This window comes from Oxyura jamaicensis, chromosome 18 (assembly GCF_011077185.1).
Source record: "Oxyura jamaicensis isolate SHBP4307 breed ruddy duck chromosome 18, BPBGC_Ojam_1.0, whole genome shotgun sequence".
Classification (NCBI taxonomy): Eukaryota; Metazoa; Chordata; class Aves; order Anseriformes; family Anatidae; genus Oxyura; species Oxyura jamaicensis.
This window is the reverse complement of record NC_048910.1, coordinates 12198811-12218635: the sequence shown is the minus strand read 5'-3', so window position 1 is coordinate 12218635 and position 19825 is coordinate 12198811. Positions and strand designations below refer to the sequence as shown.

The 19825-nt window shown below is 45.0% G+C and overlaps 1 protein-coding gene across 2 annotated transcripts in view; it reads left to right on the top strand.

Annotated features, from left to right (window-relative positions):
* RNF213 (ring finger protein 213) overlaps window positions 1–19825 on the top strand; it is a 50109-nt gene that overhangs the window by 17851 nt on the left and 12433 nt on the right. For both annotated transcript variants that reach the window (XM_035342320.1, XM_035342321.1), the window contains exons 25-46: window positions 96–1236; window positions 2893–3086; window positions 3484–3636; window positions 4316–7906; window positions 8732–8868; window positions 9194–9289; window positions 9683–9801; window positions 10396–10506; window positions 11293–11360; window positions 12196–12343; window positions 12912–13047; window positions 13455–13643; window positions 14099–14238; window positions 14679–14848; window positions 15204–15416; window positions 15813–15994; window positions 16808–16928; window positions 17040–17140; window positions 17414–17593; window positions 18224–18387; window positions 18486–18588; window positions 19056–19170. In XM_035342320.1, coding sequence (XP_035198211.1) covers window positions 96–1236; window positions 2893–3086; window positions 3484–3636; window positions 4316–7906; window positions 8732–8868; window positions 9194–9289; window positions 9683–9801; window positions 10396–10506; window positions 11293–11360; window positions 12196–12343; window positions 12912–13047; window positions 13455–13643; window positions 14099–14238; window positions 14679–14848; window positions 15204–15416; window positions 15813–15994; window positions 16808–16928; window positions 17040–17140; window positions 17414–17593; window positions 18224–18387; window positions 18486–18588; window positions 19056–19170 — 7572 coding nt within the window. The remainder of the gene's footprint in view (window positions 1–95; window positions 1237–2892; window positions 3087–3483; window positions 3637–4315; window positions 7907–8731; window positions 8869–9193; window positions 9290–9682; window positions 9802–10395; window positions 10507–11292; window positions 11361–12195; window positions 12344–12911; window positions 13048–13454; window positions 13644–14098; window positions 14239–14678; window positions 14849–15203; window positions 15417–15812; window positions 15995–16807; window positions 16929–17039; window positions 17141–17413; window positions 17594–18223; window positions 18388–18485; window positions 18589–19055; window positions 19171–19825) is intronic.

Genomic DNA, 19825 nt, shown 5'->3' with positions numbered 1-19825 from the left:
TTGTGACTGAAAGCATTCCCTCTGGTTTTGTGATTGGGACTTGTCTTGGTAATACCAGCTTATTTATTTTTTTTTCCTTCTCTGTTCTCACACAGACCTTTTCCAACGTCCAAAGACTTGCACAGGCCTTTATAGACCTTTATTCAGCTGGGAACATGCTCTTCCGCTCCTGGCTTGCCAAAGTGAATTGCTCACCAAAAAACGAGTCGTGTGTTTTTATAGACTTTTCTCTGGAACTGATCCCAGTGCTAGAAGGGCGAGGAGAGATGGCAGCTGTGCTCCCAGGCCTCTGCAAAACAATGGAGAGCTTCCTGGAGAGGTGGAAAAGCTTCATGTGTGAAAAGCGATTACAACACTTCTACTTGAACTACTACACTGCTGAGCAGCTGGTCTATTTGAGCACAGAACTGGGACGGGGAGAGCCCAGCCAGAATGCCCTGATGATGCTTTCATTCCTAAAACATAACTGCACCACAGAGGATGTCCTTAGAGCCTCCAGCAGCCAGGAACCCCCCAGCTCAGGCAAGGTTGTTTCCGACTTACCTGTGCTGCTGGATGGAGAGAGGGACTTGACCACCCGTCTGGAGTGCATCTGGGAGTGCTACATGAGCAACATGGGCTCCTTCCTTCCAAACTGCCTGGATGTCGATACACTTGGTAGGTGGCTGAAAAGCCTGGCCAGCTGGGAGAGAGAACACATCACCAGAGATTTCCCCCAGGACCTCCTGCATGTCGGTCAGCCCAACCTCATCACGTGTCCTCGCTCTGAGGTGCTCACTTCTGCGCTGGCTATTTACATGAATAGCCCCAACCAGCCCCTTCCCACTTTTGATGAAGTTCTTCTGTGCACTCCTCAGACCACTGCTGAGCAAGTGGGGCTCTTCCTCAGAAGGTGCCTCATTCACTGCAGTGGAGTGGAGAAAATTTATACCATGCTGTATGCAGATGAGCTTAGTTACGATGTCAGCTGCAGAGCAGAGGAGCTGTTCCAGCACCTGCAGCGGTTCAACAGCAGCTATCGCCTCATCATTCTGTGCAACTGCGAGAGGGAGCACAGCTACATCCCGTCTGTCTTCAGCCAGTACAAAGTGCACATGATCCCCCAGAGGTCACTACCTGAAATCCAGGGATACCTTCAGCACCACTACAGAGTCACTCAGCCTTCAAACTCAGCTGCTTCTGTGTTCAAGGACAACATGTGTGTTGGGATTGTATCCTCCAAAAGAGCTGGTGTAGGTAAGATGTCACATGCAAAGCAGGCTCTGCTGAGTATTGAAAACCAGAGTGGGACTCGTCTTGCCTGGTCTTCTGCTTAATTCATGAGTATGTAGTTAAAAAGAATGATTCAGACTTCAGACTGGAGTGAGGTGACAGGCATCTCAAGGGATGGTTTATTTTGCTAATCTGACACCTCTTTCTACTGACTTACATCATTAACATAAACTAGATAGCTGGATAAGATGAATCTGACCTCCTGAGGTTAAAATATTCCTGCAGGAAAACGTGTGTGAGATGGCACAGGAGTTGTAAGCCTGTCTGCTTTTCTCTTACAGGGTGTGATTGATTGCTGGCTGTGTCTTAATGCAAAAAGCTAGAGGGCATTAAGTGAAACTACTTGGCAGGCAGAAAAGCAAACAAAGCGTGGTTCTTCAAACAATGCTTAGTTAATTTGTGGGACTTGCATGATGTTTTGGAACACAAAGCTTTACACATGCTAGATAGTCATGAGAAAAACATTCATCAAGGGCTACTACACAAAAACGCTATCTCTGGCATAGGAGTTTCTGAGCTGTAAATCACTGAAAAAATATTGGGAAAGAGTTGCTGCATGTCAGCTGCGTTCTTGCTGTGCTCCTTCGCTGATGACGCCTGTTAGTGATTGGTGCTGCAGTTAGGGTTTCAGCTGTCCAGGTGTGCCTCTGTCTTGTATAAACTTTGTGTACACTAGAAGTGCTTCGTGGTTGTATAGGAGCATTATCAGACCTTGCTTTTTCCTTACAGCAGCTTTTCTTGGGCTTTCATACAGCACCTATGATGAAAAAGATCAGGCCCAAAAGTGAAAGTGTGATACATTATTTTCAAGGGATTAGAGAGAAAACGCAAAATAGTTTTGTTAACAAATTGGATCCTTTGTTAAACCTCATAAATCCAGGTCTTGGCTATCACCTGTGGATGACTTCGGCCATGGTTTCAGTCTGGAAAGCTATAAACCTATCTTTGTTTGTTTGTTTGTTTTACAAATCTTTCATACTGCTGAAAACTTTCATACTGCTGAGAGGTTTGTAATGTGATGAGAGTGGCTCTGGGGCTTTTGAAAGACTGGAAGACATCCAGTGCTTTACCCAGCTATGTCCATAATGGGGAAGTATTTGAAGAATGGTCATAGCCAGTTCCTGTGCTACCTGTGGCATAAAGGGTGTGATGGGATGCAGAGCACCACAGCTGTAGCCAGTGGGCATCAAATAATCTTTCCACTCCCTGCATTAATCCGGGGAACAGCAGATGTGGAGTTGGCAAACAACAAACCCAAGCTGTTGGCATTGCCTTAACACTGGCAAAATTAATTCCTACAAAATAAGATAGGAAATTTGAGGGTGCTTTTCTCTTTGAATGCAAACTTTTTTTTTTTTTAAACCATTTTGTCTTTGGAAACAGTCACATAATAGAAAAGTGAAAAGTAAAACCTTTCTCAGGTAGTCCAAGTGAAACAAATCCCTGTGAATAATGCCAGCCTTCAGTAGCCAACAACAGCGACGGCTTTGATTCCAGGCTGCAATTTGCTACTGTTCTAATAAGACTGGCACTTAAGTATTTGGCTTCCTTCTATTATGGCTGTAGTGTGATGTATTTGGTATTACTGGTTTAACTCTTTTGGTGCTTTTATGATAACAGGGAAATCTCTCTATGTGAGGCGGCTACATGAGAGACTGAAAGCACAGCAGCCTGACTGCACAGAACTTCTGAAAACCATCAGACTGATTGAACCAGCAGTGGATGAAGATAAAGTGCTAAAATATCTTCTGCCTTTTCTGAAGAGGCAACAACAGACAAAACCCATGATATTCCATTTTGATATTACCTCTTCAGTAAGTACATCCTTTCCACAGGTGACTCGACTAGAAGTCCTGTGTGGGTCCGTGTAGAAGTTTTCTTTAAAGCTTTTATTTCTTAGTAAGCCATTTCATTGGACATATTTTCTAATTATTGTGTAAGGATGTAACCTAAAGAACTCTTTTCACTGCCCAGGTGGCTGAACAATAGAACAGGTTGCCCAGAGAAGTTATAGAATCTCCAGTCTTTGGAGATACTCAAAACCTGACTGAATATCTTCTTGGACAACCTGCTCTAGCTGAGTCTGCTTTGAGCAGTGGGGGTGGACAAGGTGATCTCCAGACTTCCCTTCCAGCCTCAATTGTTGGGTGATTCTGTGAAATCATCACGATTAAATAAAAAGGAAATGACTTTGTCTTTTTCTAATAATAGGTACAAAGTGGAGTTCCAGAATTTCTATTCAAGCTGTTGGTTTTGCAGTACCTGACAGACATTAATGGCAATATGTGGCTACGACAGAAGTGCCATTTGTATATCATTGAAATCCTTGAGGTGTCACCACTGCCAAAGGAAAGAGCAAGACGCGTATGTACACAGCAATACGTGATCTCTTTTGAATTTCTCAGTCACTTTGCACAGATGTTTGTATATAGTTGGAAATGAGTCGTAGAGGATATAACAGTAAACATAGCATAGGGATTTCCTGTTTGTATCAGGGTATACTGTGCATCTCCATTGCGAAGTGGTGTGTCTGGTATTGTACAAAGTGGCATTAAAACCCAACAGTAAACTATACCTGTTGTGGTTTTTTGGGGGGTTATTCATTTTTGAAGGCCTGTTAGTCCAAGTCTGGCCCCACTAACATTTATAGGAAAGATAAAAATGCAAAATCTAATCTTCCTGATGTTTTAGTATTTTCAGACATGCAAACTGTTTATAAGAACAGAATGTAGAAGTGAGAGGGATAAATAACAAGTTTCTTGGGTTTAATTTTGTTTTTCCTTGAGGTAGCACTGAGAAGGGGTTGGGGGCAACAAAGCACTAACATTACAGGAAGGGGGCTCTAAGAAAAAGGTTTAATTGTTGTGATACACTTCAAGTGCATCATCAAGAACACAGGAAAAGATGTCATGGTTATATAGGCTAGCTGCTGTTATTCGGTTAGGTCTGTAATCTTAGGCAAGATTAGTGCAAGAGCAGATTAAAACAGGTGAAGATTAAGGTTACAGATTTGTGATGACATTTTTTTCTTCTTCTACTCCAGATACCATTGAGCCAGAAGTATAATTTCCTTGATGTATTCCCTAAAATAACATGCAAGTCTCCCAAGGAGGTGCTAGAAATGGAGACACTTGGGAACCGGTCCAGGGATGTTTCAGACCCAGGAATGGATGAGGAGGAATTTTACAGTGAGGCTTTCCAGAGACCTTTCCAGTATCTAAAAAGATTTGATAGTGGGTGCAATTTGGACACGTTCTGTTATGAAGCACACTCTGTGGAAGGGAGCCATGCAGAATGCCTGCAACAGTTCCTCCTGCACTGTGGGATCATGGATCCGTCCTGGTCAGAAATCCGGAACTTCGCGTGGTTTCTCAACATTCAGTTGAGAGACTGTGAGGCTTCTGTGTTTTGCAACCCTGACTTTGTCCAGGACACGCTGCAAGGTTTCAAGAGCTTTGTTGTTGCCTTCATGATTTTGATGGCAAGAGATTTTGCAACACCCTCCCTACACATTTCTGATGAAAGTTCAGGAAGGCAATCCTCCAACCTGGAGAACGTTGCAGAAGATGATCTTCTTCCTTTCCGCATTCGGAAGAAGTGGGAGTCAGAGCCTCATCCATATTTGTTTTTCAATGAAGATCGCGTGTCCATGACTTTCATTGGCTTCCACTTTCAGCCCAATGGCAGTAATGGCGTTGATGCAATTAATCCTTTGAATGGCAAAATTATCAAGAGAAATGTCATGACTTCACAGTTGTATAGTGGTTTGTTACTCCAAAGAGTTCCCTTTGATGTTCCATTTGATAACTTGCCCCGTCATGAGAAGCTAGAGAGGCTTTGCATGGTTTTGGGAATCCCCTGGGTAACAGACCCTGATGAGACATATGAACTCACAACAGACAACGTGCTAAAAATCTTGGCTATTGAGATGCGATTCAGATGCAACATCCCAGTTGTCATCATGGGAGAAACAGGCTGTGGGAAAACAAGGCTTGTCAAGTTTCTGTGCCAGTTACGCAGAAGCTACATAGGGGTGGAGAACATGAAGCTTGTAAAAGTTCATGGAGGTACTACTGCAGAGATGATTTATGCCAAGATTAAAGAAGCAGAAGCCCTTGCTGTAGCCAATAAGAAAGAGCATGGGTTGGACACGGTCCTTTTTTTTGATGAAGCCAACACAACAGAGGCTGTGAGCAGCATCAAGGAAGTTCTGTGTGACCGCACAGTAGAAGGGAAGCCTTTGGTCTCTTGCTCTGGCTTGCAGATCATAGCAGCCTGCAACCCTTACCGTAAGCACACCCCAAAGATGATTCAGCGCTTGGAATTAGCTGGGTTGGGCTACCGTGTCAAAGCAGATGAGACAAAGGATAAGCTTGGATCTATTCCACTGAGACAGCTTGTGTACCGGGTCCATGCACTGCCACCTAGCATGATCCCATTAGTGTGGGATTTTGGGCAGCTGGATGACTTAACTGAAAAAATGTACATACAACAGATCGTACAGAGAGTTACTGAATGCATCCCGATGAGCGAGTCTGAAGCAGAGGTAATCACGGATGTGCTTTTTGCTTCTCAGCGACACATGAGGCTGAGGGATGATGAATGTAGCTTCGTCAGCCTGCGGGATGTGGAGCGCTGCATGGAAGTTTTCAAGTGGTTTCACAAGCACAGTAAATTACTGCTGAAGGAGCTCGAGAAGTACCTTGCTGAAATGAGAGCTCCAAAGAGCACTGAGAGAAACATCGTTTTCTGGTCCTTAGTGCTGGCAGTTGGAGTTTGCTATCACGCGTCCTTGGAAAGGAAGGAGGCATATAGGAATGCTATCAGCCAGGTCCTTCCAAAGCCTTATGATACTCAGAAAAAGATTTTGGAAGAAATCACCCTGATGCAGGACTTATTCCTGAGTGGTGTGTACCTCCGAGACACCATAGCAAGAAACTTGGCCTTAAAGGAAAATGTCTTTATGATGGTCATCTGTATTGAGCTGAAAATCCCTCTTTTTCTTGTTGGGAAGCCTGGGAGCTCCAAGTCCCTCGCAAAAACCATTGTGGCTGATGCTATGCAGGGCCAGGCTGCTCATTCAGATCTGTTCAAGGACCTGAAGCAGATCCACTTGGTGTCTTTTCAGTGCAGTCCTCTCTCCACTCCAGAGGGAATCATAGGCACTTTCAAGCACTGTGCTCGATTCCAGGATGGGAAGAACCTGGATGAGTATGCCTCTGTGGTGGTTTTGGATGAGATTGGGCTGGCAGAAGATTCTCCCAAAATGCCTTTGAAGACTTTACATCCGCTTTTGGAAGATGGCTGCATAGATGATGTCCCTCTTCCTCACAAGAAGGTTGGCTTCATTGGGATTTCCAACTGGGCTTTGGACCCTGCTAAAATGAATCGAGGCATTTTTGTCTCACGTGGTGACCCCAGCAAAGAGGAGCTCATAGAAAGCGCAAAGGGGATTTGTTGCTCGGCACCAGGGGCTTTGCAGAAGGTTGAACAGTATTTTCATCACTTTGCAGATGCATTTGAAAACATTTGCAAGGTCCAGGACAGGGAGTTCTTTGGTCTGCGTGACTACTACAGCCTCATAAAGATGTTCTTTGCTTTGGCTAAGAACTCTGAAAGTGAGCCAACACCTCGAGACATAGCTGAAGTTGTTCTTCGTAACTTCAGTGGCAAAGATGATATCAAGGCCTTGGAAATATTCACTTCGCAGCTACCAGAAAAAGGAGAAATAAATGCTCGGGACATCAGTAGGATTGAGCTGGTGCGACAAAACATTTACAGCAGTGGAGAGGATGGGGATTGCAGGTACCTGCTTGTGCTGACTGAGAATTATGCAGCACTGCAGATCCTCCAGCAGGCCTTTTTTACTGCCCGGCAACAGCCAGAAATTATCTTTGGCTCCAGTTTCCCGAAGGACCAAGAGTATACCCAGATATGCAGGAACATCAACCGTGTGAAGGTTTGCATGGAAACTGGCCAAATGGTAGTGCTTCTCAACTTGCAGAACCTTTATGAAAGCCTCTACGATGCCCTTAATCAATACTACGTGTACCTTGCTGGCCAGAAATATGTTGATTTGGGACTGGGCACCCACCGGGTGAAGTGCCGAGTGCACCCCAAGTTCCGCTTGATAGTCATCGAGGAGAAAGACGTGGTGTACAAGCACTTCCCCATCCCACTGATCAACAGGCTGGAAAAGCACTACGTGGATATCAGTACGGTCCTGGACAAGGATCAAAGAGGAGTTGTGAGAGAGCTGAAGAAGTGGGTGCATGACTTTGTCACAGTCAACACAGGAGAGCACTTCATGAGCAAACAGAAATACAGCCCTTCTGACGTGTTTGTGGGCTACCATTCAGATACCTGTGCCTCGGTGGTCCTGCAGACAACAGAAAGGCTGAAGGCAGCGTGTCCCCCCTGTCAGCTCCTGTCACGTGTGAAGGAGGAGGCGCAGCTGGCGCTGCTCAACTGTGCCACCCCGGACTCCGTGATCCGTCTCTGCAACTCCGTGGACTTGTACATGGCCAATTCTCTGGCAGATACGTACTTCAAACAACAGCAGCACACGTCTTTTGCAGACTTCCTCCGAGCTCATGTCCACAGCGGGTCTCAGTGCCAAACACTCTTTACAGAGGTGAGCGTCCTGCAGGGTCCCCAGAACAGCCTCAGCCTGCACTGAGGCCTTTGGTTGGTATTGCTGGTGCCGCAGTGCGGCCACGTGAGTAAACTTGATAACGGTCTTGCTACTCAGCGCCCAGATGTACGAGGTGGGTGTCTCAGCAGCTGTTGCTACATCTCCAAGAATCTGGTGTGTGAAGCGGCATAGGATGCTTCCTGACAAGTGGGAGCTCTGAAGGAATTTGAGCAGCTAAGTGTCTTTGTATTTCAGAAGTAGTTCTTTGAAAGTAGTATAGTCCTCCATGTGCACAGCCAGCAAAACAGGCTGCTGGCTGCAGAATAATCATGGGGAGCCTTTGAACACGTCTGTTTGTCTGCCTCTCGTCATAACAATACGAGAGGCTTTAACCCAGCTGAGCTGCAGGGAGCCAGAGATCCCAGGGGCTCTTACTGGGCTTGTTCTGGTTTACTTTTTGCCTTATGCCAGAGCTAAAGAACTTCAGCTGACGTTGGCTGGAGAATTTCTCCCTCTTCTGCCCCTCAAGGAGGGAGTCAAGTCGCTTTTTCCTGGGGCTGGACGTGCTGCTCCCTGAGAGCGCTGCCTCTTTGCTGCTCCACAGCCCCGCACCGACAGCACCACGAGACACTGCGTGCACCTACCCAGCAATGGCCCTGGCTTGGTGTAACAGTGCCTGTTGTCCCTTTGCGTACTAGCAGGTCAAATAAATGGCTTTTTGGGTGCAGTCCAGCTCTGCAGCAAGTTAGCAGCGTCTGGAGCACAGGCAGTTGAGTCTCTGCTGCCTTCCTAAGCTGAGAACAAACCTGTGTCTTGCGCTCCCAGGTCACCACCTTCTCAAGGCTTCTCACTAGTGCTGACTCTGCTTGTCTGGAGAGAGAGGTGCAGGATAAAGCACAGAGGCCTCGGATCCTGTTCCTGCAGCAGTTTGACACAGAATACTCGTTCCTAAAAGGGATCCGGTAAGTCGGGGCTTGCATTATCTTGGTCTGAGTAGCATCACCTGGGCAGAAGATACATTGGCAGGACGTTTGGAATAACACTGAAACGGGAGGCGAGAGGCCGTGCAGCACTGAACTGTGGAGAGACTCAACGCAAAACTGTATTACTTCCATCATACTGAAGTGTGAGATTTGTTTCTAAAGCTGTGCCACCCGTACAGGATGGATGTTTTAATTTCTCTTTCTGGTTGCAGCAGCCAAAGGCAACCTGAATTAGTAACGTCTAGTCTCTTATGTTTTGGTGTTACACTTAGTGACTTATTTTAAATCCCCTTTCACTTTTTAGAGATTTCCTTGAGGCGACATCAGGAAATAAAATCCTTATTATTCAGGCAGACTTTGAAGATGGCTCTCAAAATGCCCAGCTCGTCGCCTCAGCCAGGTAAGTCAAGTGTGAAGTCATTCCCAGCTAGCTGTTCTACCTGGAGGCTCCTCACCCCCATTTGATTATTAGTGCCATTTTGGGGGACTCCAGGATCAGGAACGTATAATCCTCTGTTACTGCTGTAGTAGAGTGAACCTGCGAGCATTAATTATACTTCGAATAACAACTCATAACTGAATTCAAAATAAACTAGCACTGGGCTGGCTGAATTCATCAGACAGTCCCCTGTGAAGTGTGAGTTCTTGCTGTTGGCTGCGTAATTTAGCAGAGGAATGGAGTGACTTGTGTCTGCACAGGGGAAGGAGCGTGCCCTCTCTGACAGAGGAAGGAACTGTGGCCTTGACTTTTGTCTGTCTTTGGTCTGTCAACAGTATTTCCTCTTTGTTGTAGATACACTGTTGTTAATGAAATCAACAAGGTGGACTTAGGAGAAGCCTCTGTCTTTGTTTACTTTATTATGAAGCTTCCTCGGGTGGAAGGAGGAACGTCCTACGTAGGATTCCACGGAGGTGGGTTTTGCTATATGTGGCTCCTCACTCTCAGCTGGATTCAGACAAACATATCAGAGCAAAGATTTCTCCAATTCACCCCTTTTTAACACTTAAAATCTGTAATCAGCGTGGCCTCTGGCTTATCAGAAATGCTTCCCTTATCCATGGGGACTGGATTCCATGAGGGGGGGGCAGGGCCTTGGAGTCCTGGTCCCCACTGTGAGAGCATTTTGCCTTGCCCATTGACAGATGAATCGTTTTTCTAGTCAGCTGGGGAACAGCAAACAAACATGAATCAAACTGCATTTGCATTATTGTCCTACAGGAGTCTCTTGAGCATGTGCTTATGTTTGCTTTCAGCAGCAAGCTTTCTGCTGTGTGTGGAGGGCTCTAAGAGCCTCAAAGCCCCCGTAGCATACATGCCCTGTCAGGGCTGTCTGCATGATCATGTTCAGAGCAAATCACTGCTTTACCTTTCTACATCAAGCAGTGAGAATAAGCAAACTCTGAATCTGAATTCCCAGTCTACCGGTAAAGGAAGCTTCTTGGGAAGCTCTTAGAGAAAAGCACGCTGCATGCACAATGATTTTTTTTTTTGTCCTGTGTCTTTAGGTCTGTGGCAGTCAGTGCATATAGATGATCTCCGCAGATCTAAGGACATGATCTCTGATATGGCTGCCCTGCAGAACCTCACCATCAGCCAGATGCTCTGTGGGGATTCAGGTAAAACCAAGGGTGAGCTGTATGCAAGCTGTGCTAGCCAGTGGTGTCAATATGCTAGCAGGGAAAAATGGAGAGATGCCATCCCAGGCTTGGTACTAGTAGATCCTGTGCTGGGTACAACATATCTAGCTATTTTCACTGTTCAGTGTCTTAGGTTTTGTAGGGATCGCTACGTGACTATCGACTTGTATTTCTATTTAGTTTAGTACTGAAAGGTTTTGGTCATCAAGTAAGTCAATTTGATAGTTTTCCCATTTTTCTTTTGAGAAAAACGCAGTATTTGCGCTGCTCAACACCCTGGCTGTTACATCTCAGAACCGTGGGGCCCAAAATGCAGCCAGTGGATGTGTGCCAACTCGAAAAGGAGTGCTAACACTGCACATGGCAGAGACTACTGACAAGGTGTCACCCAGAGAGTATCTCACTTGTGTCAGTATAAATCTGTTCACCTAAACTAGTAGGAAGATTAGAAGAGACTTTCTCTTTCCCCTTAGTTTTTTCTTACGTTCTTTTTCCTTTCACCATGCTAATGCACAGTAGTGCAAGGACTCTGTTACAGCCTAGCGCGTTAGCTCAGTGTCACATTTCTTTCAGTTCTTGCTGCACGAAGTTTGACAGCCCTGGCAGCTGTGTGTTTAGAGAGGTGGATCTCACCTATTCATGCAGGTGACGATGGAGCTGACAGATGTTGTGCTGCTCTTGGATGCAGTTACTAAATAAACTCTTACCTAACTGATACAACAACGTACTGCTTCTTTCTAATAACATTCTACACCTTGGTTGCAGCTCTACCTGCAAATGGAGAAGAGGAAAATGAGGCTGAAGCATCGGTGCCAGAAACAGAGCGCTTTGAGGTCAGTTCAGAGTATTTGTTTGCTTCTCAGCTGTCAGTGTGGCTTGGCCCTTTGCCATCCATAGGTGCAACATACCCTTTGCATCCACACTCACTTGAAATCCATCAGGACTATTATTTGAATCACGAATGTTGATGGGACACAAATTTCTCCTCCCCCGCCATCCAATCAAAATTGGCATCACTAAAGAAACAAACCACTCTAAGGACCCTATAATTCCTTAGCCAGTTCATATTTCTAATTCTTAAAAACCAGATTTACAAGCTTCTGCTGTCTTTGTGGATCTTGAATCTGAGAACTGTGATTCCAAGCCTGCTACATCAGCTGTTTGCTTTCTGTTTGAGATGTGCATTTGAAACTTTGCTGGACTTTTGGCTGAGGACTCTGCTGTGCTACGGTTGTGTTAAGACTGGCTTGTGCTCCTCAGATCAATGTGATGCCAGAGGATGCCCAGTATGAGGGTAACTGGGGTAACTGCATGGGGCTTTTGCCCCCTAGTGCCTAAGCATCTCACAGGGAGTGCATATATGCCCCCATCCCAGTTGGGTTTATAGCTTCCACTTCTGAACTGCTGATTTTTCCCCTGTAAAAATCTAATCTTCATACAAATGCTATTTTGTGTGACGGTTTAAAAGGGCCACAAAAGTCAAAGCATGTACTTGATCGCAAATTAAGAACTTAGATTTGCTTCCAGGGATGATAGAAGAACTGTGACATGGGAAGCAATTGACACAAGCCTTTTCTAGAGAGCAATGTGATCTTTCATATGGATGTGTTGGGGGCAAGAATATAAAACCAAATAACGATGAACTTTTTTCACACTGCTCCTGGGAAGGATGGAGTCCTGGACACCATTGTACTGCTGAGGAGCTGTGTACAAAGTGCTGTGGGAATGCTACGGGACCAAAATGAAGATCTTAGTCGCAGCAGAAAGCGAATTGAGATTCTCCTTAGCCTTCTATCCAAAGAGGATGTCTTGAAAGGTACGTGCTCCCTGGCTGCAGCTGGTGGTGTCCCTGAACACCAATCTAGGGGACCACCAGTACATGTAAGTTAATTCACTGGGAACCCAAAGGACAGCGGTCCTTGCTGCAGTGCAGACGTGGTAGAACTCCCAGGCGCTCTTCTAAGAGCTCCAGTCTGTCGCTCTTTTTGTGGTTGTAGGGCTTCACCAGGCCCTTCACCAGCTTTGTAGCCCTTCTGTAGGCATGCTCCAGGCCCTCAGTGTCCTTTGACATTTGAGGGACCCAAAGCTGAACACAGTACTTGAGGTGAGGCCTCACCAGAGCTGAGTACAGGGGGATGATCACCTCCCTGGTCCTGCTGGCTGCACTATTCCTGACACAACCAGGATGCCATTGGCCTTCTTGGCAACCTGGGCACACTGCTGGCTCATGCTCAGGCAAGCATCAATCAGCACCCCCAGATCCTTTTCCTGTCCACAGCTTTCCAGCCACTCTGCCCCAAGCCTGTAGCATTGCATGGGGTGATATTTGTGTTCTGATCTAAGGCCAGTTGAAGAAAAAATGCAAGTTTCTTGTTGCTTTCTAGCCTCTTTCCTCAAGATAACAAAGGCTCGTCTCTCCAACCTTTTGAAGAAGCAAGAAGAAAATTCCTTTTACCAAAAAAACTGGGTGCTTCGGGAGGCTTCCAACCTAAGTGCTCTTCAGGAGGCTGGCACCTTCAGGTGAGGACAGCAGCAATATATTGTAACCTGCAGGTTTCCGAGGAAAGTTCTGCAAATGGCAACAGTGCAGCAGAGACAGCGGTTTTGTGTAATCTCAATATTTGCAGTGTCAGTCTCCAGTTTGTGGTGGAATCTCTCTTGGCTTCTGAAGGAGGGTGACTTTCAGCTGAATGGGCTGTACTGGAACAGAAATGCTTGAGTGCACAAGTGCTCTGAATTGAACAGTGGGATTACAGGCGAGCTATGAGCGAGAGAAGTGTAGGGGTTTTCTTCTCCCCCCTTGTAAAGGTAGCATTAGGACTCTCAAACACTAATGTCAGCAGTTTTTCAGCACAACCACTTCCTGATTTGCTGATATTATTGTTCATCTTCCGTCTTGGTTTCTTGGTCTCTTTCTGCCCCTAAAGGCACACCTTGTGGAAGCGAGTCCAGAACGTGATCACTCCATTCCTGGCTCTCCTGATTGCTGTCATAGACAGAAATGGCAATCTGGAGCTGTTGGTCAGGCCGACACCTGAGTGGGTGACAAAGCTGTGGATGTTCATCTTCAGTGATACAAAACTTCTGACTATCCCTTACAATGTGGGTAAAAACAGGTGAGCTCCTGGAGAGAGCAGCAGGAGGAATTGGCTGGCAGCACTGAGACCCAGTCCTCCACTGGCTTTAAATCCATGTGGGAGATTAGCACTGTTGGTTGCTCTCCTGTGCTGTGCCAAAGGTGGCAGGGCTGTTCTCAGTGACTTCAGAAGTTTCTTCTTTCTACCTTATCCCCAGTACTCCTGGGCTTTGCTCTCTAGCTCTTGGCTTGCTCACACTTCTTACCCATCCCTTGAAGCCAGCATGTCCTGCCATTACAGTCTTTTTGCTAGGGAATGCTTACTGAATAAATCCTAATGCTATGCAATTGGCAGGATGAGGTCTGTTAATGAGTCCTTCAGTTCTTTTCCCCTTCTAGGGCTAATTTCTTGCTTTCTGAAGCTTCCTGTCTCTGTTGTCTGAATGCATTTCCCTGGCAAAAGCCTGGTATGTTACTGACCTTTTGATCTCGTAGCTCTCAGACAGAGATAATCCTGGTGCAGAACAGCATGATGGTGTCTGCTGATGCTGGGAATGAGATGCCCTTCAGCTGGAGGATAAAGGAGTATTTGGATGAGATGTGGCTGGAAACTCAATACATCCAAAACACTGATGGTGAGTGCTTGGCTTGAGCTCACAATGCAGAACAGCTCCATCCGTCTGCCTTGTAAACCCTGGCATATCACTAGCACACCTCTACCTTTCCATGACCCTGGAATCACCTTCAGTCCCTCCGTACTCATACGAGCCAGCAGAGCTTTGTACAACTAGCTTTTCTTTGTGCTTCTCAGTATTTCTTGCATATTCTGTGCTCTTGTCATCAATTTTTGGTATTTCCACAGCATTTTGAAGACAAGATTGAGATCCAATAAATATGGCAGTGATGCCTGGGCTGAGAAGGCCTGGCCTCAAATCCCCTGTTAGCCTTCTGAATGAGGGGAATGCTGTATGCACCGCACCAGTGATTGATGAGGTGTCAGTTTCCTTAGAACAGAAGCATATCAAACCCAGCTTCCTCCTAATATTCAGCTTTTCTCTGCATTCTCGTTTTCCAGACCAAGCTGAGAAGTTTGTGGATATCTTCCACAAAACTGCACTGGGAAAATTTCTCTCTTCTCTGACTGAGGAAGAAAGGCAGATGCTCTTCCAGTGCTATATCACAGACTTCATTGTCTTGACCCTGAAACGGGAGAGGCTCAGTGTGTCCTCCCAAGAGGAACTGCAGGTCAGTGTCTGGAACAAGAACTGGAAACTCTGTATGGAGGGTGGGTGTGATGGCTGTGAACATTCCCTTTTGTGTCAATCTCTCCTTCTTGGACAGAATCCTCCTCAGACTAACAGCAAGCTAGCCACAAAGCAGATATTTGACACTGAGTAGCAGCTGAAATTGCTGAGGCCTTACTTAGAAAAGCACTTCCATAGGAGCAGCTGTAGAAATGGCCACATCATTTGAGGCTGTCTTTGTAAAGTACTGATTTTATTTTTTTTCCAGATAATTTTGTCAGGGTTTCTAATCCAAAATTAATTATAAAAGTATATATTTTTTTAATTTTGATTTTTTTTTTTTCCTAACCTTTCAGTGTCTGCAAATTGCCTTCTTATCCTGTATAAAAGAATGGAAAGCAACATCTCCCAGAAGAGAGGATACAGTGCCATGCTTGCCTTGGGTCCACCTTGGATACAATCAGTTCAAGAGCCGTCTGCAGAACTTCTCTAGGATCCTGGCTGTACACCCCAGTGTGGTTGGCCCCCTTATGAAGCTGAGAGGATACAGAATGCAGCATTCAGAGATGGTAGAGTGATTACCAGACGTTTTGTGATCCTCAACCCTAACAAAGAGCTGTCTTCACTAAATTAGCTTGTGTTCAGTCTCCATTTGATTTCAGCTGAAGTAAAGTGGGAAGCACAAGCTCAGTCAGAATTCTCAATGTTAAGCATAGCCTGCAATATTACCGTTCTTACTAGTAGGGTTTAAAAGAGTTTGCTATGTCTTCACATCAGCTTCATAGGGTGTGCTAATGATCTGAGCCACAAGCGTATCAAAATTCCAGAGCTTAAGATGATCAAGTAGAACATTATTCAGTACACCACCTGCCATAGCAAACCAGATTGAGAGCCCAATACAGAGTTCATAAATAATTCTGACATGCTACTGCTGCATTACACTTATATCCTGTGTGTGCAACTAGGTTTTAGATGTGTTAGCTGCAATCGTGTGTGCTGAAGAGCTGGAGAATCAAGTGCAGACAGCAGTTCCAGCTATCTGGCTGCAGAAAGTGAAAAATCTTCAAATGCCAATTGAATTTCTCTGTAAAGAAAAGGATTTACAGAGGAGTGGGAGTCAGTGCCATCAGCTGCTAAAACAACTCAAGTAAGTACTGTAGATCTGCTCACAGTCTTGATCTTTGCCTTGCTGTTAATAAGGGTATCAGTACAGGCTGAAAGCTGCTCTGCTGCTGCTTTTCTCAGATGAAGACTTTGCAAACCTTTCAGGGTCCAGCTTGGCTCAGTTACTTATTAAGCACCAAGAGCCAGATCTTTATTTCTGCCCTTACATAGATGCTCCCCCTAAATCTAGCAGTGTTATCACGTACATTCCAGCTAAGTTTAGTGCTTTTTGAAAACACTCACTAAGTTGCCATTAATCAGCAATGTCTTCCCACTTCATCCCATGTGCATAAAGTCAGAGAGATGGGGAACTTTGCATCCAAGATGGGAGTCTTGTCTCTTCCAAGACAGGCCAAGGCAACTACACCAGTTTCTCACAGACCTTGTTTCGTTTAACCTAAGTGAAGAAAATTTAGTTAACTCTCAAACAATAATAAATAATTCCTGTTTTAGTAAAAGTTTGAAGTGTAGAAGAGTAAGGTCATTGTGGTGGCCTTTGCTCTGCAGCAAAAGGACAGCTGCAGAAGGTCTCCGCTTTGCTACAGGACAGAAACATGTGCCATAAGCTCACTGTGTTAGGTACTGTTACGTGTTTTGACAAAAAGCCAGGCTGTGGTTCAGAGGCTGATAACCATAGGACATACATAAAAAGTTGCATGAGAAGTATAGTGGTGAGCATGAAAAGCAGTGAGATCATTAGACTGACCTGATTGTGCTTTCGTTTGTACTTGTTGCAGTCAGTATCAGCTCTCATCTCATAATTGCACTTCTTGAAATCACACTCTTCTTCCCACAGAGTCTGCTGGAACCGGGTTTTCTCCATGTCTCTGTTTGTAGAACACGTGTTATTTGGTATCAACGCTTTGATGCCAGAGTTTGAGAGTTTAGTGAAAAAATACACTTTGCTTCTTGCCAAGGTAAGCCAAGATGTGATTTTTATCCCTTCCTTGTGTGCTTCTGCTGATCACCTGTATTCTTGTCTATGGTAGTAGAGCTGAGTCATTTAGCTTTGTCCTTTTCTTCTGCAGTGTTTTCAACAGGATTCAGACATGAAGACTCATCCAACTTTTGTTGCAATGATGAAAGTGCTGTGTGAATGTAAGGAGGAAGTCAGCCACAGGCTCTACAGGTAGTGACATTGAGACAAGTCACAGGGTCGAGCAGGAATATTGTCTGTATTGCCTCTATTTCTGGACATAAGTGTTGCATTCAATACAATGAAAGCCAGATGAAGAACAGTATCTTCTATTTTATTCCACACCCTGAAACTGAGTGGTTAGTCAACAGGTCTTACATTATATCCTCTGACTCTAGTTGCAGATGAGTATCGTAGTATCGTATTAAAGATTTTTGGTAGGACAGCATTGAAGCAATCATGGTCACTGTTGTTCCTGAATTACAGATATGGTTTGAAGCCGTGTTCGATTTGCCTAGGAGAGCCAAAGGATCCAGTTTGCCTGCATTGCTGCCATGCGTTTTGTCAGAAGTGCATCAGTACATGGCTAATACCAGCACAGATGCATTGTCCAGTCTGCAGAGTTGCTGTTGAGGATGCTAATTTAACTGTTTCTGAGGAACTCAGGTACTTTTTCCTGTCCAAGGTGGAAGCATTGCAGTGGGCCTGGCTGTGTAAGGAAATTCTGATTCACGTCTGAAGTTGTCAACTCATGCACAAAGAGTGATTTTTTTTATTATTATTATTATTTTTGCCTGTCTGCTGTGCTTCATAGAATCACAGAATCATTAAGGTTGGAAGAGACCTCCAAGATCACCTGGTCCAACCATCCCCCTGCCACCAATATCACCCATTAAACCATGTCCCTAAGCACCACGTCCAACCTTTCCTTAAACACCCCCAGGGATGGTGACTTCACCAACTTGCTGGGCAACCCATCCCAATGCCTGACTGCTCTTTCTGAGAAAAAAATTTCTCCTAATTTCCAACCTGAACCTCCCCTGGTGCAACTTGAGGCCATTCCCTCTAGTCCTATCACTAGTTACCTGTGAGAAGAGGCTGACCCCAAACTCTCCGCAGCTCCCTTTCATGTAGTAGAGAGCAATAAGGTCTCCCCTGAGCCTCTTCGCCAAACTAAACAGCCCCAGTTTCCTCAGCTGCTCCTCGTAAGACTTTAGTTCCAGACTTGTGCTTCATCCATTATTTAACTGGTTCTGTATTTGAACATTGTCCTAATGCCTTTTACCCTTCACCTAGCGCTGCCATAGAAAAAAATGCCCTGTTCCGGCAGAGGTGCAATAGTTTCTTCATAGATGTGGTTACTACCATGTGCTTCAAGGACAATGAGCCCCCTGAGACAGAGGTGATCCAAGAGCTCCTTAATCTGCTGTTTGTTCACAGAGACCTGCTGAAAGATTCAGGTGAGCTCCCTTCATCTGATACTTGGCCTCACGGAGTTGATTCTCTTGCCAGTTCCTTTCCCATCTTTTCCAATCCCATCTTTTCCATATCTCCACAGTTCACCCTACTACCTACACAAAATTTCTGTCCCCGTTTGATGACGAAGTAGATGAAACTCCCATCATTCGCTCAGTAATGTTGAAGCTCCTCTTGAAGTACAGGTGAGCACAGCCAGTTAATGGACGTTGTACGGGGGGGTGTTTCAGCTTTCTTCATGACATCATCAAAACCAACCTGTTTGCTCCCACTTCCATGCTATTCAGTGAATTTAGATTATTAAAGGTGAAATTTAACTTGTGCCTTTGTATTAGTCAAACAGCTTGGCTGACTTGCATGTAGCCATGCCTCTAGTATGCTAGTCTTCTAAATCAAATTCGTAGAACGGAGCAGATGATTTATGCTCTAGAAATGCTTATTTGTCATTTTTAGATAAAAGCCTAGTTCAGAGTATGAAGCTAGGTGATAGCTGGTAAAAAACAGCATAATTGCTTTTCCATCTTCCAAACAGATCCAAAGTAATCCTTACCTGTCACAGGGACTTAACTGCTAGTTTGATCATGATTTAGAATGCAAGTAGTAGCCACCAGCATTGCAGTTGTGGTAAGGGAGTGTTTTTTCTCTCCTATAGCTTCAGTGAAGTGAAAAATGATGTGCAAGATTACCTGTCCCGGGTAGAACACAGCCGGATCCTGGAGAAAAATGATAAAAAAGAACTCTGCTTGCTTTTTGTCAACTGCTTGGAGGTAATATTGCTGGATAAGTAAGACCTGGGCAACAAAACTATTACAGGAAACAAAAAAAAGTTAAGAACAGAAGTTCTGCAATTTTACACAAGTTTCTTATGCACATAACTAGCTGCCCACTTAGCCCCCAAAAGAATTATATCAAATCACCTGTTCAGAACCTGCTGTCCAGTAACAAGCCTTGCTTTCTCAAGGTAAGGCTTGTGTTTGCTACATTACATAAATTCTTCTTTCCTTTGGACACATCACGCAAGTGTTGAAGAATTAAGTGAGTCCTGATAAGACTCAACTTCCAGCACAGGAGTGCAGCAAGCAGGGGAATTTCCAGCTGTAGTAGTGGAAAGCTGATGCTTTCATGTTTGCAAAGCTTTGGATTGCTATGCTGTTTGAGTTGTCTACCTTTCTTCTCCTTGCCTAACTTTTAATGCTTCAGACAGCTTCAAATGAACTTGTCAGCAGGGTAGAGGTTTCATTTCTTATAGTTCTCGTTAAATTGCTTATTTCAAAGGTAAGATCCATGTGTGTATTTTCCCTAAGGGAAAGGGAGAGTTTTGCATCTTGGAACGTGTGTTTCATCATGTGCGGCCTGTCAGCATGCTTATAACGCTTGCTCATCTATGCAATTAGGGAATATGGAGAGAGCTTGGGCGTAGTG